This window comes from Beta vulgaris, chromosome 9 (assembly GCF_026745355.1).
Source record: "Beta vulgaris subsp. vulgaris cultivar EL10 chromosome 9, EL10.2, whole genome shotgun sequence".
Taxonomy (NCBI): domain Eukaryota; kingdom Viridiplantae; phylum Streptophyta; class Magnoliopsida; order Caryophyllales; family Amaranthaceae; genus Beta; species Beta vulgaris.
In genome coordinates this window covers 55,610,237-55,625,788 of record NC_079210.1, presented here as the reverse complement: position 1 = coordinate 55,625,788, position 15,552 = coordinate 55,610,237, and the positions used below count along the sequence as shown (strand labels likewise).

Sequence of the window (15,552 nt, the reverse complement as noted above, 5' to 3'; positions counted from 1 at the left end):
TATACTCCCTCTATTTCAAAATATAAGGCATTCACGTTTTACGAAAATTTGCTTTGACCACAAATATCTCTCAAATACGATAAATTAAAATTATATCGTTGGACTTGTCTTGAAAAATACTATAATAGCATTATTTTTTAAAATTTTCTATCAACATAAATTAAGAGTAATTAATGATCTAAGTTTAACCTCGAACATCGTACGTGCTTTATATTTTGAAACGGAGAAATGAAAACCAAATGACATAATTGCCCATGACCCCACCTAGAACAAGTCCTCAAAGTAACAAGTAAGAAGCAATCCGCATTAAACACCGGCGATATATTTAAAACCTTCATCCCCATCTTCTTCCTCACCCTCCAACACTATGGACTAGAGATTTGCGTTATATCCTTCTCCCCCAAAATCTCCTCCGTAATTTCTCTCTTTCTTCCCCTATTTCTTCAAACCCAGAAAAACCCAAAAACAAAAACAGTAAAACTCTACCTCTTTATATACTTACATCACAGAATCTCCCATTCAATTCAAAAATCCCCATCTCATATTTTCTCTCTCCTCTAATCTCTCAAAAAATAAAAATGAAACCCACCCCAAAACTCATCGTTTTCCACCCATCAATCTACAAACCAACCACATCATCATCATCTCGTTTATGGCTTCTCGCATTCTTCACTCTCTTCACTTTCACATTCTTCCTCACTCTCTTCAACTCCACTACCACTACTCAACCACCACCGACCACCACCACTTCAACCACCACGACCAAATCTCCACTGCACTCCTCCACTACGCATCCATCTCAAACACCACCGACCACATGACACATGTCGAACTCTCAACCATCGCATCCTCCTTACGCCGCTGTCCGCAACCGTGTAACTTCCTCGTATTCGGACTTACCCAGGAAACACTCCTCTGGCGTGCACTCAACCACCGCACTGTCTTCCTCGACGAAAACGAATACATGATTTCCAACTACGAGAAGAATTTCACTGACTTCGAAGGGTACGATGTTCAGTACACTACTAAAGTAAGCAACTCAAAACATTTAGTTGAGTACGCTAGAATACATCGTACAGATGAGTGTCGGCCTGTACAGAATCTTTTGTTTTCCGAGTGTAAGTTAGCGATTAATGATTTGCCGAATCATTTGTATGAGATTGAGTGGGATGTTATCTTGATTGATGGTCCACGTGGATATTCTGAGAAAATGCCTGGAAGAATGGCGGCCATTTTTACTGCTGCTGTTATGGCGAGGAGTAAAGGAAGAAGAGGAGAGAGAAAAGTGGGAAAAACTGGTGTTACTGAGGTTTTTGTGCATGATTATGGGAGAGAAGTTGAGAGGATTTTTAGTGAGGAGTTTTTGTGTCAAGAGAATTTGATTGAGGTCAAAGATTCTTTGGCTCATTTTGTTGTTAAGGAGATTCATGGGGAGAGTTTTCAGTTTTGTACAGGGGAGACTGGTGGTCATTCTAGTGTTCGGAAAAATTGATAGGAATAGTCCCAAATCTCGCGTTTTTTAAACTCTTGGAGATCTCTATAATTTTAGATTTTTTTTTTTTGAAATGATGGAAATTTGGGGTTATTTGTGTTGATTTTATTATATAATTATATTAAGATATAAGTTAAGTAAGAAGCAAATGTTGATAATTAGTAGTATGTTAGTGAAGTATATTTAGTAGTGCTATTGTAAAATTGTGAAAATTTGAAATGGAAATGCACAATTTTGCAGTGGGGCCAAAAGATGCGAATGTGTACTTTTGGTAGTGGTGACAATAGAAATTTGGTTTGCGTCATATTTACAGGACTATGTTAATCTGATAATGTCTCCGTAATTTTTTTTACTTTATTATAGTTTTCTAGTACATGTTTTGGCTTTTGGGCAATGAAGCCGGAATTATTGGCTTCAGGTTCGTACTCCAATGAATGTGATAAGGTTTGTGTTGGTAACTTGGAAGATGGTATCATGCATGAAAATTGAAAGTGTCCTTGGATTGAGGATATTGGATATCTTGGAGTGGGGGGATTCAATCATACTTACATTATACTATTTTCATCTTTCTTTATTGCTACATTTTGATTATACGAATTTTGACTCGCTTTGAGTTTATTTACGTAAAGAAAAAAATAGTCAAGTCGTGTCTTATTTAATTTATCTTGATGTGTTTCAAATATATAATTTTTATAATTTTTTTTCCTTATACGTATGTTTTTCCTAATGTTCTTCTCTCTCGTTCTCCCACGTCATAGTTGATGGTGTTGGGTGTAGCTGCACTATAATTCAAAGTATTGATACCAATTTTCCTTTAAAGTTAATAAGATAGAATTACGAGATACACATTGCTATTACACCAGATGGCCCAGAGCTCAGAGGATGGCAATAAAAATCGAAAGACGTCTTCGAACGACGGAGTGTAAGCATCCATTTGTAACATGATTTATCAATTCCTCACTCCATGTCAAGCAAATTATCATTTCATTTTACCAAATAACTTCCTAGTTTTTGACTATATTATGTGTAGATTGAATTAATTTCAACATTTTTATCATTTTCCATATATATATTGGCCAGATTGGCAAATAGAGTTTAGTATTTAGCTACTAGAATTTTAACTTTTTGTTCAACAAATTTGATAATTTTTTTTTATAAATGTGTTTGGTGACAATTAACTGATTGCTAAAAGCTTATTGCCATTTGTTTGAGTAAAATGATATTTATAGTCTTATAGACATTTTAATGCGATGTGTCGTAGTATTATTAGAGGCAAAAAAGTCATTGAACATATTTGTACTTGATTCTCTAATGAAAAAGCTCCTAGTAAGAGCTTTTTCATTTTGAGAGTTTTCATTCCAAAACTCTCTCGAAAACTCTATTTTACCAAATATCCTTTTAGTGTTTTTGATTAGTCAAAATTCTAAAAGTAGTCCAAAATCCTTTTTTTGCTTCAAAACTCTAATTGTTAAACACCCTGTTATGTAGATGTGACTTGTGAAGAACTGAAGATCAGGAGACTTCTCAAGGCTTTGTCTTAGTGACGGATCCCATCAAAGAGTTAAGAGGTGGTAGAGGAAGAGACACTTCTGTGATTTGAGGTTTATATACTATATATGTCTGTTTAGTTTTGTACTTTAGTAGCAGATTTTAAATAGGATCCATATTGAAGTGTACCAAAACCAAAAACAATATACCACTCTCATGTTTTTGCCAAAATGTAAATTTCAAAAAACAAAAAAAAAGTCTATTAAAACTTCATGTAGTCATGTCACAAAATTTAAGTGGACATTTCCATTTATTAGAGCAAGTAGATTGCGGTTATGTATACTGATAATTGATTATAACTAACATAACATCTTATCTATACGACTATACTAGCTAAATTATATGTTGGTCAAAAAAGGGTGAATGTAAAGTAGGGATCAGATATTGAAACCGGTTTAAATAAACTATTCACAGGCCACAGCTTCAATGTCTTCTAGTGGCGATACAATATTCAGTAATATAAGGTGATTGAAATTGTTTTTATTTGACTTTTAGATGGTGAAGGTGTGAATTTTTTAAGCTTTTAGTCGACATTTTGTGCCATTTTATTTTTTTTATAATTCATTTGAATTTTATTAATGATATGGGAGAAAGAAGACCTCAACTGGTCATTAGGTATTCATTGTCAAAAGAAGGAAACTTTCATAGTGATACAATGATACCACACCCAATGACGAGAAGGTTTTCAAACTTCGAGAATTACACACATTCCATTACAAATATGAATCTGGCTCCATATTGAGCTTACAATCTCTGGTATTTTACCACTATGGAAACACGCACTCTACTATACGTTTTGTGTTGCATCACCCTCACTTAGAGGTGTTCCTGGGCCGGGCCGCAGCAAAAAAATTTGCCCATTGGCCGGGCTGGGCCTAAATTCGGGCCGTATTTTTGTGCCCGAAGCCCGCTATTTTGGGCCTAATTTAGCGGGCTTTTGCGGGCCAAAAACGGGTTGGGCCAAAAAATAGACTTAGAAATCGTTTTTGGCTTGCCCAAAGGCCGCCCAAAGCCAAAAAAAAATAGGTCGGGCCTGGCCCGATCGCGGGCCGAAAAAATCTGCCAAAAAACGGATCGGACCGGGCCAAAATGATCACCTTTATCCTCACTGCAGCCCGAATCTTGATAAGAGATTTGGTACACTTCTGACAACCTACAACCATGCTATGAATTCTGACTTGCGGCGAATCCCTTTCTTGGCCAGGAGTCAGCCACATAATTTGTGTTCTGACATTTTGTGCCATTTTATGTTCATCTTTTTTTTTTTCTTTTAATTAGAATAAGGTAAGTTGAATTACCTTGTAAAATAAGATGAAATTTGGGATCCCTCTTATAAATGGTGAGACTTGATCTCAAGATCTAAAGGATCGGCGTAATCTTAACAACAAGTCATCACCTGATGTTCATCTTATGTTCATGTTGCTCTATTCCTACATTGTCGTATACGCATTAATCTTGAATACATATTCAATGAGACATTAATTTAATTTCAATTGGTTTTTAACTCGAAGACTTTTTATATTAAAGACACTTCAACAGTATTATCCATCCAAGTTTTGCCATTACTATCAAAATTATTAGACTCGTTCGTTTGATTATTCCCATGTTCAATCTAAAAGTTGTAAGTACCTACCAACTTATAGCTGTTTATAAGTTTTAACCAACTTTTGATTTTGTTGAGAATGTACCTGCGTCACCTAACTAAGTTAGTTTACCTTAACACTTTGGTTGTTAGACTAAAAGAATTAGCCAAATCTCTAAAACAGTATAAATTAATTAGTAGTTTATGTGGGTCAAAAGTGATGTGCTCATGAATTATGTTGCTAAATTCTTCCATATACTCGAAAATAGTGCATTGATTAGGTGTTTAGAATACTATTATTATATTAGGAGATCATTTTCATTAATTTTAAGGTAGTAGCAGTATGAACATGATGGATCAGGTTGGACTTTTATTAGCATAATTCTGAGATATAGGAGTATTATATAGGATCGGCTTATATAAATAGGATTATATAAATTGTGTTTTTTGGGCTATAAAAATAGTTAAATGTCAGAAACTTGGGTAGAGCATGAAACAGGCCTCGTGAAGTACTGAGTTCTTTCTTACGTGCTCAGTTTTGGCAGTGTGGAAGTGTGGATATTAGTATTTAACAATATTAAAAAAAATGTAATCAAGTAAAGATAATTTTTGGACTATGGCTAATGAAATCCTTTATTTAATACTCCCTCCGTCCCATAATATAAGTCCTGTTTCCTTATAAGGTGTCCCAAAATATAAGTCCTATTTCTATTTTCAATCAATAATTATTCCCAAAATACCCCCATGAAAATAGTTTAATTCCCAAAATGTCATCATAATTTCAGCTTCCAATGCACAATTATGACAAAATGGAATCTTTTACCCCATTGAACTCCTCTACACATTAAACCATGCACATTAAATGACAGTTTTTATTTTTTTGTTAAAAAGAAAAAAACAATGCAAGTGTTTCTCAATAAAAATAATTTTTTTTATTCAAATACAACAAGATTCCATTTAACCTTAATTCCCGCGTAAAAACAGAATCAAGACTTATATTATGGGACGGAGGGAGTAACATAATATGTGTTCACAAATTAGAAGAATTTCATTTATGTTTTAAAATTCCTGACCTATAGAAGTAATTATCAGTATAATAAGAACTAGAGTTGCAACAATATTGATTAACATCGACAATTAAGTGGATCGAGAAAGCAATTAATTTCTAAAGAAAAATCATTATTAATAGTCCAATACTATACAAAAAATAAATTTAACTTTGGGGTGTACTATTGAAATTAACCTAGTTTCTTAATGCATATAATTATGGATTAGAAGATATTTTTTTCTTATACTTGATTAGTTTAGTATTAATTACACCATGTTAATTCGTTTCAATATAGATTCTCATAATTTTTTTATTTTTTTATTTTTTACTTATTAATAAATAAAGATATATATATATGAAGTCGTCAAGCGTGAAAACATGTAATGTAAGTAAATAACTGAATATGATTACAAATGCAAACATTAAACACCCTGGCCGGCCTCCTCTCTCTTTTTCTCTCTCAAACCCTAGCCTCCCCTACCCTTTCTTCATCAATTAGGGGAGTCTGGGATGTTTTCATCCATGGTAAGCCCCTTTTTCCCCTTTTATTTCCAGTTTTTAATTCATTTTATTGTTTTGTTCAATAAATTAGTTTATCTTTACGGGAGTTTCTCAAACCCTGTTATGGGATTTTTAGTTTCTGTTTTGGAAATCTCCTTCTCCCATATGGGAGTTGTGAGTATGGTTCTTTTGTTTTTAGGTATGAGAAATTATTCTCATTGGTTGAAGTTCGAGACTCAACATGAAGGTATTGGAATCTCGGATGCGGTCAACCTGACAAGAATGTTCTTCCCAAACTATATCAGAATGATAGACTTCTTCATCAATAGCTGCTTGATTCAGCAAATACAAGAGGGTTGTGCTGTATTGTCGATCTGGTTCATTGTAGTTTTTCGAGAGAATTTGATTTAGTCTTGTTTAATTGTATCTTGTTTTATTTTAATACGTATTGTAGATGCCGTTTGGTTTTCAATTAATGAAATTTCTCTTCAAAAAAATAAAAATAAATAAATAACTTAATATCCTAAAAAAATAAAAGGGGTAAATAACCAAAATAGCTAGAACAATCAATTTGTCATCTGTGATCTGTGTTTCGATATTCTGAAAGGGCGTAGAATACGTTTCTCACGCTGCTTACTGCTTCCATGTACTCTTTCATCTTGAAAATCACACCTTGCCAACTCATATATGATGAGCAGCCAGCCTTATCTATTTAAAGTAGCCATTTTCCCCTTCAATTCTTAAAGGAGAGCTTAGTTTTTCTGATTAGAATAAGAACAAGAACAAGAACAAGATCAAGATCATGTAATGTACAAAGACATGCCAACGTACATCTTAAATCAATTGATCACAGACATACGAGGAAGAATTCTCCCATACTGGGTAAGGGATAACTTTTTTCGTACCATTTATTTAATATGATTAGATGTAGTCTAGATATAATATAATAACTAACTAATATGATAAGATAATGCTAAGATATGATATAATATTCAACTAACAATTCCCAAATAAAAATTATAAATTTTTAATATTACTTTTGTCATAAAAATTACATAAAAAACCATGGTATTGGACCATATCGGGTACGACAATATCATTGCTCCATATATACTCCCTCCGATCTTCATTAGTTTACCCCTATTTCTTTTTGGGATATCCCATATTAATTTACCCCTTTCTTTTGTTTCTATTTTTGGAATGAGATAATTAACTTTTCATCACACATATATTCAACTTTATAGTTCTTTTTCTTTGTGTCCCGCAATATTATTTCTCCTAAAACTCTATGTAAAAGAAAGAGGTAAACCAATAAAGACCGGAGGGAGTAGTTTTCAATTCTCATACCACTTTGCAAATCCCAGTTTTTTTTTAATCAAGAAAGATAATTGATCCGAAGACCAACTTGCTCAGAGGCTGAGTATAAGGCTAAATAGTCCAAAATTAAATACCCAACATATTGTTGGGACTTGGGATGAGAATCTAGATAATGTCCAAAAATTCGGGATGATACTCCACTAAGGTTGCAGGGCAAATCTCAATTTGGTTGAACTTTGAAGTATACTTGTTTGGTTAATCACAGAAATCAGAATTAATGCTCGAAAGCGTTACCGCGTACTTAATTGATTAGGGAGGATTAGATAAGAGGATTTGGTAAGTAATTGTTCATATCTTGTACTTTCTCCGTTTCATAATGAGTGAAACACTTATATAAAAAAGCTCTCACATAAAAGAGAGAAGTATTTCACTTATTATGAAACGAGGAAGTATAATATAAAACTTTATATAATATAAAAAAATAATTTAAAAACATTACATGAACACAGGGAAGGAGTATAAAGTTTGAGAAGATCATGTGGAACAAATTGAAGTGGTGGAATTTATAATATGATGGGAAAATTGAAAAAACAAAGGGGGGGCTAGGTATAAATGTAGGATAAATTATTAAAAGAGACGGTCTAATTTTAATACTTCCTCCGTTCCATTTTAAATGAAACGTTTGCTTTTTCACGCAACCCAATGCGCTTCTTTAGTCATTAATATCTTTAGTTGTGTACACGTAAAAAATATAAAAAAGTATAATTTGATAGTATGTATCGAGACGAATCTAAAAGATCCACTTGACTATGTTTTTTCTTTATATAATAGCGATAAATTGGAGTCAAAATTGATCAATGAATAGTGTCATTACACCCAATGTTTCATTTAAAACAGAACGGAGGAAGTATAAAAGTAGACCTAGTAACTAAATGGATTAAACTAGTGACCGAAATAAATTAACCTAGTAACTATTGGGCTTCAATATTGGGCTTCAATATTGAGCTTAGCATTGCCTAATTTTAATTTAAAAGTTGGCGGTCTCTTACAAGACAAACTCTAAATGTAGTGATAATGGGCCTACTAAAGTGGAAAGATGAAGCTTCTTCCGTTCTTCTCAGCAACCAAAGGTGGGGTTTGTGTCAGACAGATTTCATGTGATCATCGAATTCTCATTTCTCGCCATTAATCTCAAAACTCCCTCAAATATAAATAAATATAGTGATGAAATATGAATGATGTAATATGCATATAAATCTCTTTCTTTTATAATCTCACGTGCCCCACGTGATTAAAGTCGTACTTTGTAGTCCACCAAATAGCCACTCGTCACACTTCACAAATGGAGGTTAGAAAGAAGAGAGAGAATTTTAGTTGAGTGTCGGTGAAATGAAATCAGTTTATTTTTTGGCTAATATACTGGACCATATTTCATCATCGTGGGCCCATTTCTCAAAATATCATTTTGATAATAGTTTGACGTAGCGGTAAGCTGTAGCATTTGGGCCATCAAAATATATTTATATGGGCTTATTCTAAGCATAAGCCCCAATTAGTGTGACTGCAAAGCATTGAAGCCTAGTATCCAAAAACATCTTCAGAAGTTGTACAATGCGTAGATAGTAGAGAGTAGATTGTACTTTTTTAAAGCTAAGATGAAGGGAGTTCATTTGAGAGGCGATAAAGGAATTCCTTAAATGAGGCGCATGAGTTTAATCTCTAGACCTCAGAATTCTGTGGGAAGTGATGTAACTATCTCATCACTTCAACCTCTCGTAGACGGTACATAAGCTAGTATGATGAGCACTAGTTGGGACTTGGGAGAATCATCAACTTTCTCTCTCTTTTTCTTTTGTTTTGAGAGAATCAACTTTTTCTTTTTTGTATTCTTTAGATTTAGATGTAGATTTTTCAAATTTAATACTTTACTCTAATAGATAGAGTTGAGCTGAATTCGACTTGGGATTACATAATTTAAAATCTTGGGAGTACTAGTAGTTTATCACACGTGATGTACCAAGTCAAGCAACATATAAAAAAACGTGTGTTCGTTGCCTAATCAACAATCCACGATGGAAGATAAACTCATCATCCAATCGATTTGGGTTGGGTCCCATCATCCTCAGCCTATATATCCATGAAACCATCTCTAACCTGGACCATGCAAAAGTTATTTCTGAGTTGAGCGACTTACAACCTTCTCAAAAATCAATATCATAGAATGAAGTGTCTTGCGTACGATCAACCACACCTATAGGCTATAAATATAGATGTAATTATGTTCCTCACTTTATATTTAAGCGGTCATATTTCACTCCTTTCTCATAAGAATCGAGCTTTTAACTAGTCATTGGAAAGCTACTGAGCCAAATTTTGATATCCAACTTATTTTTTTTTTTTGATAAATTAAGTTTACGCAGAGATGTGGCCTTTTGAAGTTGATCCTTGTGCAGAAATCCTCATGCACAAGTGGACTTACTCTTACGAACAAATGGAGTTATTTGTATAAATATGTGGTTACTCTTCACAATAAAAAGGTGTTACTCCTATAAAAAAATATGGTTACTTTTATAACAAAAAAGAATTTTATAATCAATTTACTCTAGAAAACGAATGAGGTTACTCGTTTGAAGAAATGTGGTTACTTTGTGAGGAATTGGGATTACTCGTATGATTAAATGATGTTACTCTTATATACATATGAGGTTACTCGTATGATAAATAGGGTCGTCGTATGATAAAGTGAAAAAACTCTTATGAACAGATGATGTTACTTGTATGAATAAATGAAATTACTTTTATGAACATTTGGGGTTACTCGTAAAATAGCGTCACCGTTTGATTAAATTAGGTTACTCCTATGAACGAATGAGGTTACTACTCATATGAATAAATAAGGTTATTCGTGTAAATAGATCAGATGGGGTTACTTTTGCGAGCCATTGGGTTACTCGTATGATTAAATAGATTCGTTGTATGATAAAATGAGGTTAATCGTATGAGCGAATGAGGTAATTCATATGAAGAAATAGGGTTAGCCATATGAAGAAATAAGGTCACTTTTGTGAATAATTGGGTTACTCGTATTATTAAATGGCATTACTCTTATAAACAAACGAGGTTACTCTTGTGAACGAATGAGGTTACTCGTATAAATAAATATGGCTACTTTTGAGAACAAATGAGGTTACTCGTATCAATAAATGGGGGTCACTTTTATAAACAATTAGGTTACTCGTATGATTAAATAGGTTAACCGTATGATTAAATTAAGTTACTTTTGTGAACGAATGAGTTTACTCGCATAAATAAATAGGGCTACTTTTGTGAACAATTGGGGTTACTCGTATGATGTAATGAGGATGCTGGTATAAATAAATAATATTTATCTTGTGATTAATTAAATGGGGTTATTCATAACATCAAATGAGGTTACTCGATCTAAAAAATAAACACGGTTACTCATATAATATTTTAAAGGTTACTCCAAAATTTCTCTTTGCATATACTTCACTTCTCTCTACCTCACAAATAATGGAGTTACTCTTTGAAACAAATAGGGTTACTTTTATAACAGAAGATGACACTATATCAGTTTCTCTTATCAACTAATTGAATTACTCGTATGAATAAATGCAATTACTTATTGGGAACAATTAGGGAGTACTGGATGGTATATTTAAAATAGATCGTCATACGATTAAACAATGTTACTCGCATAATTAAACAAGGTTACTCCAAATAATGTGGTTAATCATATAATTATGAGTTATCCATTATACACATTATCATTTCTATTAGATAATTTGGTTCAATTCATTCATAATAAATCTATACAAATATATAAAAAGACGTTTCTATCAAAGGAACGATGCCACATGTTACTCTACTAAAGCTTCTAATACACATGTTTATAAATAATTACTAAGATTCGAACACATGACCTTTGAAATAAAATGTGAGTGTTTAGCCACTAATCCACCACAATTTCAATGCTTAATGTTTCAAAGTTCAAAACATAATAAAGTGTTATAATTAATATACACTCATAAGACTTAGACAATCTTATTGAGCTCTAACGCTTTTATTCAGTAATAACATTCTATTACCCCTAATTCCATTAAAATTGTTAATTTTATCCTCAATTCTTTAGAATTTTTTTTTAAAAATAATTTATCATGCCATAACGTGCATTTTTCAATTTTACACTAGACATAATGTTAAAAAAAACTAATAAATAATAATATATTTGTTAATTTCAATAATATTATCCTGACCAAAATACTAGTTGCATATTATAACTTGCATATTTCATCTTACAAACAAGGTCTTGAGTCTTGACAAGTCCAAAGATGACAGACTTCAACGCCCAGTCAATAAAAGAGAAATAGGCAATGCCCAAGTACAGGAAGCATGGTGATGGTGGTTTTTTAAGGGGTTGTGATTTGTGAGTAAGAAAAAGGAGAGAGAGAGGAAATGGTCTCGCAGTCAATGAAAAATGACGGGCAAACGTAATATGTGCCACTTAATAACATCAAGGAGCGAAGTAGAAGAAGAATCAACGCCTAGCTTGGACGGCCACATGGAACGTTATAGATATGGTCGACCACATATAAGAATTTGTGATCATAAATTTTCTTAACATTTTGCCTAATTGCAGAGTAGTTTTACAAGCCAAATTTTTTAATTTTTTTTACAAGAGAAAAAAGCAATTAAAAATCATCAATTTACAATCACATGTATGCACAATGTAAAACTACTAGATAATATATATATATATATTTGTTCAATTCAAAGAAACAACCATATATCAATTAGTTACAACTCTTACAATAAACAAGAAAATAACTACATATGATACACCACGTAGAACTTTATAGATATGACCGACCACATATAAGAATTTATGATCATAAATTTTCTCAACATTTTTGCCTAATTGCTGAGTAGTTTTACAGGCGAAATTTTAATAATTTTTTTCTTACAAGAGAAAAAAGCAATTAAAATTATCAATTACAGTCACATATATGCACAATGTAAAACTACTAGATAATATATATATTTGTTCAATTCAAAGAAACAACCATATATCGATAGTTACAACTCTAACAACAAACAAGGAAATAACTACATAGACCAAAAGAAAACTCAAAGTCCATAACAGTGAACTCATTTATAAACTACTAATTATTAGGAGTAAGAGCACCATAAGTCACAGTTGGATGTGATTGTGGGGCCCCCTCTAGTAACACTTCACCATTCAGATAACCTGCAGTATTCTTGCAAGGGACAATAGTAAGGCTTTTCTCTTCACCACAAGTTTTGGGCCTCTTAAAAAAAGAAGCACACATTTCTTTGGATTTCTGATTAGGAAGGCCCAATATACAATTATTTGTCACATCCAACACCCCTTTATGGACCAGCTTCATACACTCAGGCCCAACTTGGGTGAAATAGTTATTACACAAGCTCAATTGCTTCAAATGAGGCAACATACACACTTCTTCAGGAACAGCCCCAAAAAACTCATTGTTAGCCATCACAAGGTTTTGCATTTTCTCTAAACAACCAAAAGATCGCGGTATCGGGCCCGTTAAATAATTCGTCGAAACGTCGAAAACACGGGCCTTCTTGAGATACCCAATCTCATAAGGAAGGCAGCCTGATAAATGGTTGTTTAAGAAGAGGACTTCAAGGAGGGTGTTTGAGGCTTGCTTAATGGACTTAGGTATTGGGCCGGTGAACTTGTTGCTAGCAAAAGTAAGAAAAGCGGCCGGTGTTGAGCCCAAATTAGATGGAAGGTCTTGCTCGAAGTTGTTATTGTTAATAAAAAGGGCCAAGACTTGTAAATCAAATAGTTGGGGTGGAATTGGGCCCACAAAAGAGTTAAAACGTAGGTCCAAGTAAGTTAATTGGGTAGCTGTAAGTACATTAAGAGGAAACTTACCTTCATATTTGTTATTACTAAGATCTAGCTCAAAAAGATAAGGAAGATGGCTTAAATTTGGAATTTTACCGTTAAAATTGTTGGAGTTTGCATGAAAAACTGACACTTCGGGTAACTTGTTGATGAAGTCTTCAAGGGTAAGATTTTTACCCTTTATCATGCATCCATTAAATTGGACTCCATATAAAGCATTTTGGTTTTTTGCATTAAGAAATGCACAATTAAACTTGGAGTTATCACAAAACTTAGGATTCTTGATGTTTTTCAGCATTTTCAACCCACATGAGTCGCTATCAATCCTTTGGAAGAATTGTTTGATGACCCTTGTGGCTATTTGTATTTCATTTTCCGGTCCCGGCGACGGCGATGATGGTGGTGATGGTGGTGGAGGGCATGGTGTTTCTGGTGGTGGTGGTGAAGTGCAAGTACCACAACCAGGGGAATATTCAGGGGCGGGAGAACCACCACCTATGACAATTTCTAAGGCTTCTCTATTAGGTATAGGAGTGGCTACTAATACTACAAATTGGTAGGTTGAGCATAATGATAGAATTATTAGGATTGTGGCTAAGAAATGTGTAATAGAAGAAGTAGCAAACATAGAGGATTTGGTAGAACTACTCATCATGTATGATGTTTCTACTAATGTGCTTTTTGTGTAATTGGTTATAATTGTCTTCGTTTCTTCTCTCTTTTAAAGGTGCATAATAATTGATCGAGAGGACAAAATAATACAGCTGCAAATACTACAAGTCTTTTCTGTTTTTTTGGGCAGCTACAAAAATAAAGTTGACTTAGTCAATAGTAAATTTGTAAGTGCGGCATTTAATATGTAACTATATATTCCATTCGTCTTTTAATACTCCCTCCGTTCCAAAATAAAGTTTCCGTTTCTATTTTGGTGTCCCAAAATATAGTTCCCATTTCCATATTTAGTTTCACATTTTTTTGTAATTTGTCTAGAAAAATCGTGTTCCATCATTAATTTGCTTCTTGAATTTTGCTTTTGCCTTTGTTTGTTCAACCAAAATGTTACAATTAATGCTCTTTCACTAATTATTGTTCATTCTCTCTCCTAAAATCATCTTTTCCCATACAACATTTATTTAAATAAACAAAAAATCTTTATTATCTCTCTTAGATTCTACTTGCATAAATTAGCGTGAAAAAAGGAAATGGAAACTATATTTTGAGACGGAGGGAGTAATATAAAAAGATTAAAAGTTAGTGAATTGTGGTTAAGATTAATGTGCTATGAACGATAGGTCACAAGTTCGAATCTCTCCTCCCATTCTTTGTACTGTATACATATTAATATTGTAGCTCAAGTATGAATTAGGAGAGTATTAGAATCTAACTAGGTTCGAGTAATTACAACTTAAAATGATATACATCATCAATCTTTTCTTTGGAAAAAACTTCATCTACCACTCTACCCAGTGGGTTAATCTTCTTAGAAATAGAATTAATTAATAAGTAGAGTCGAACTCAGTAAAAATGATTATTTTTTACTCCCTCCGTCCCATAATATAAGTCCTGATTCTGTTTTTACGCGGGAATTAAGGTTAAATAGAATCTTGTTTTATTTGAATAAAAAAATTATTTTTATTGAGAAACACTTGATGTTGTTTTTTTTTCTTTTTAACAAAAAATAAAAGCTGTCATTTAATGTTGCATAGTTTAATGTGTAGAGGAGTTCAATGGGGTAAAAAATTCCATTTTGTCATTAATAATGATGCATTGAAAGCTGAAATTATGATGACATTTTGGGAATTAAACTATTTTCATGAGGGTATTTTGGAAATAATTATTGATTGAAAATAGAAATAAGACTTATATTTTGGGACACCTTATAAGAAAATAGGACTTATATTATGGGACGGAGGGAGTAATTGTCTATATATAATGAATAATCTACCCAATAAATATATATATCAATCTATCTTTATTTTCCCTAGTTAAGAAAAGTCAAGAGTAGTAACTAGTAAATGGTCCCTTGCTCTCTTTGAGGGAGGTTCAGTAGTGGAAGAAAAACATTTATTTGAGCTTGTTGTTCTTTCCCTATTATTGTAGGGTAACATTTTATTGGATAGTTCCATTCCGTCATCTCAAAAGAA

General features: G+C 32.9%; 1 protein-coding gene and 1 non-coding gene across 2 annotated transcripts; one reads left to right on the top strand and one right to left on the bottom strand.

The window, feature by feature from the left end:
* Positions 1–284: 284 nt before the first annotated feature.
* On the top strand, positions 285–1,842 carry LOC104904981 (protein IRX15-LIKE). Its single transcript, XR_008967666.1, has one exon. It is a non-coding gene; the product is annotated as a protein IRX15-LIKE (transcript).
* Positions 1,843–12,516: 10,674 nt separating this feature from the next.
* LOC104904980 (uncharacterized protein At4g06744) lies at positions 12,517–14,122 on the bottom strand. Its single transcript, XM_010693417.4, has one exon. It carries the CDS (start codon positions 14,061–14,063, stop codon positions 12,672–12,674), a length of 1,392 nt encoding a protein of 463 aa, XP_010691719.1. The 5' UTR covers positions 14,064–14,122; the 3' UTR covers positions 12,517–12,671.
* Between the last annotated feature and the right edge of the window lie 1,430 nt (positions 14,123–15,552).

Excerpts from the sequence above, each read along its gene's own strand:
- LOC104904980 (XM_010693417.4), bottom strand. The coding sequence starts at position 14,063 with ATGATGAGTAGTTCTACCAAATCCTCTATGTTTGCTACTTCTTCTATT.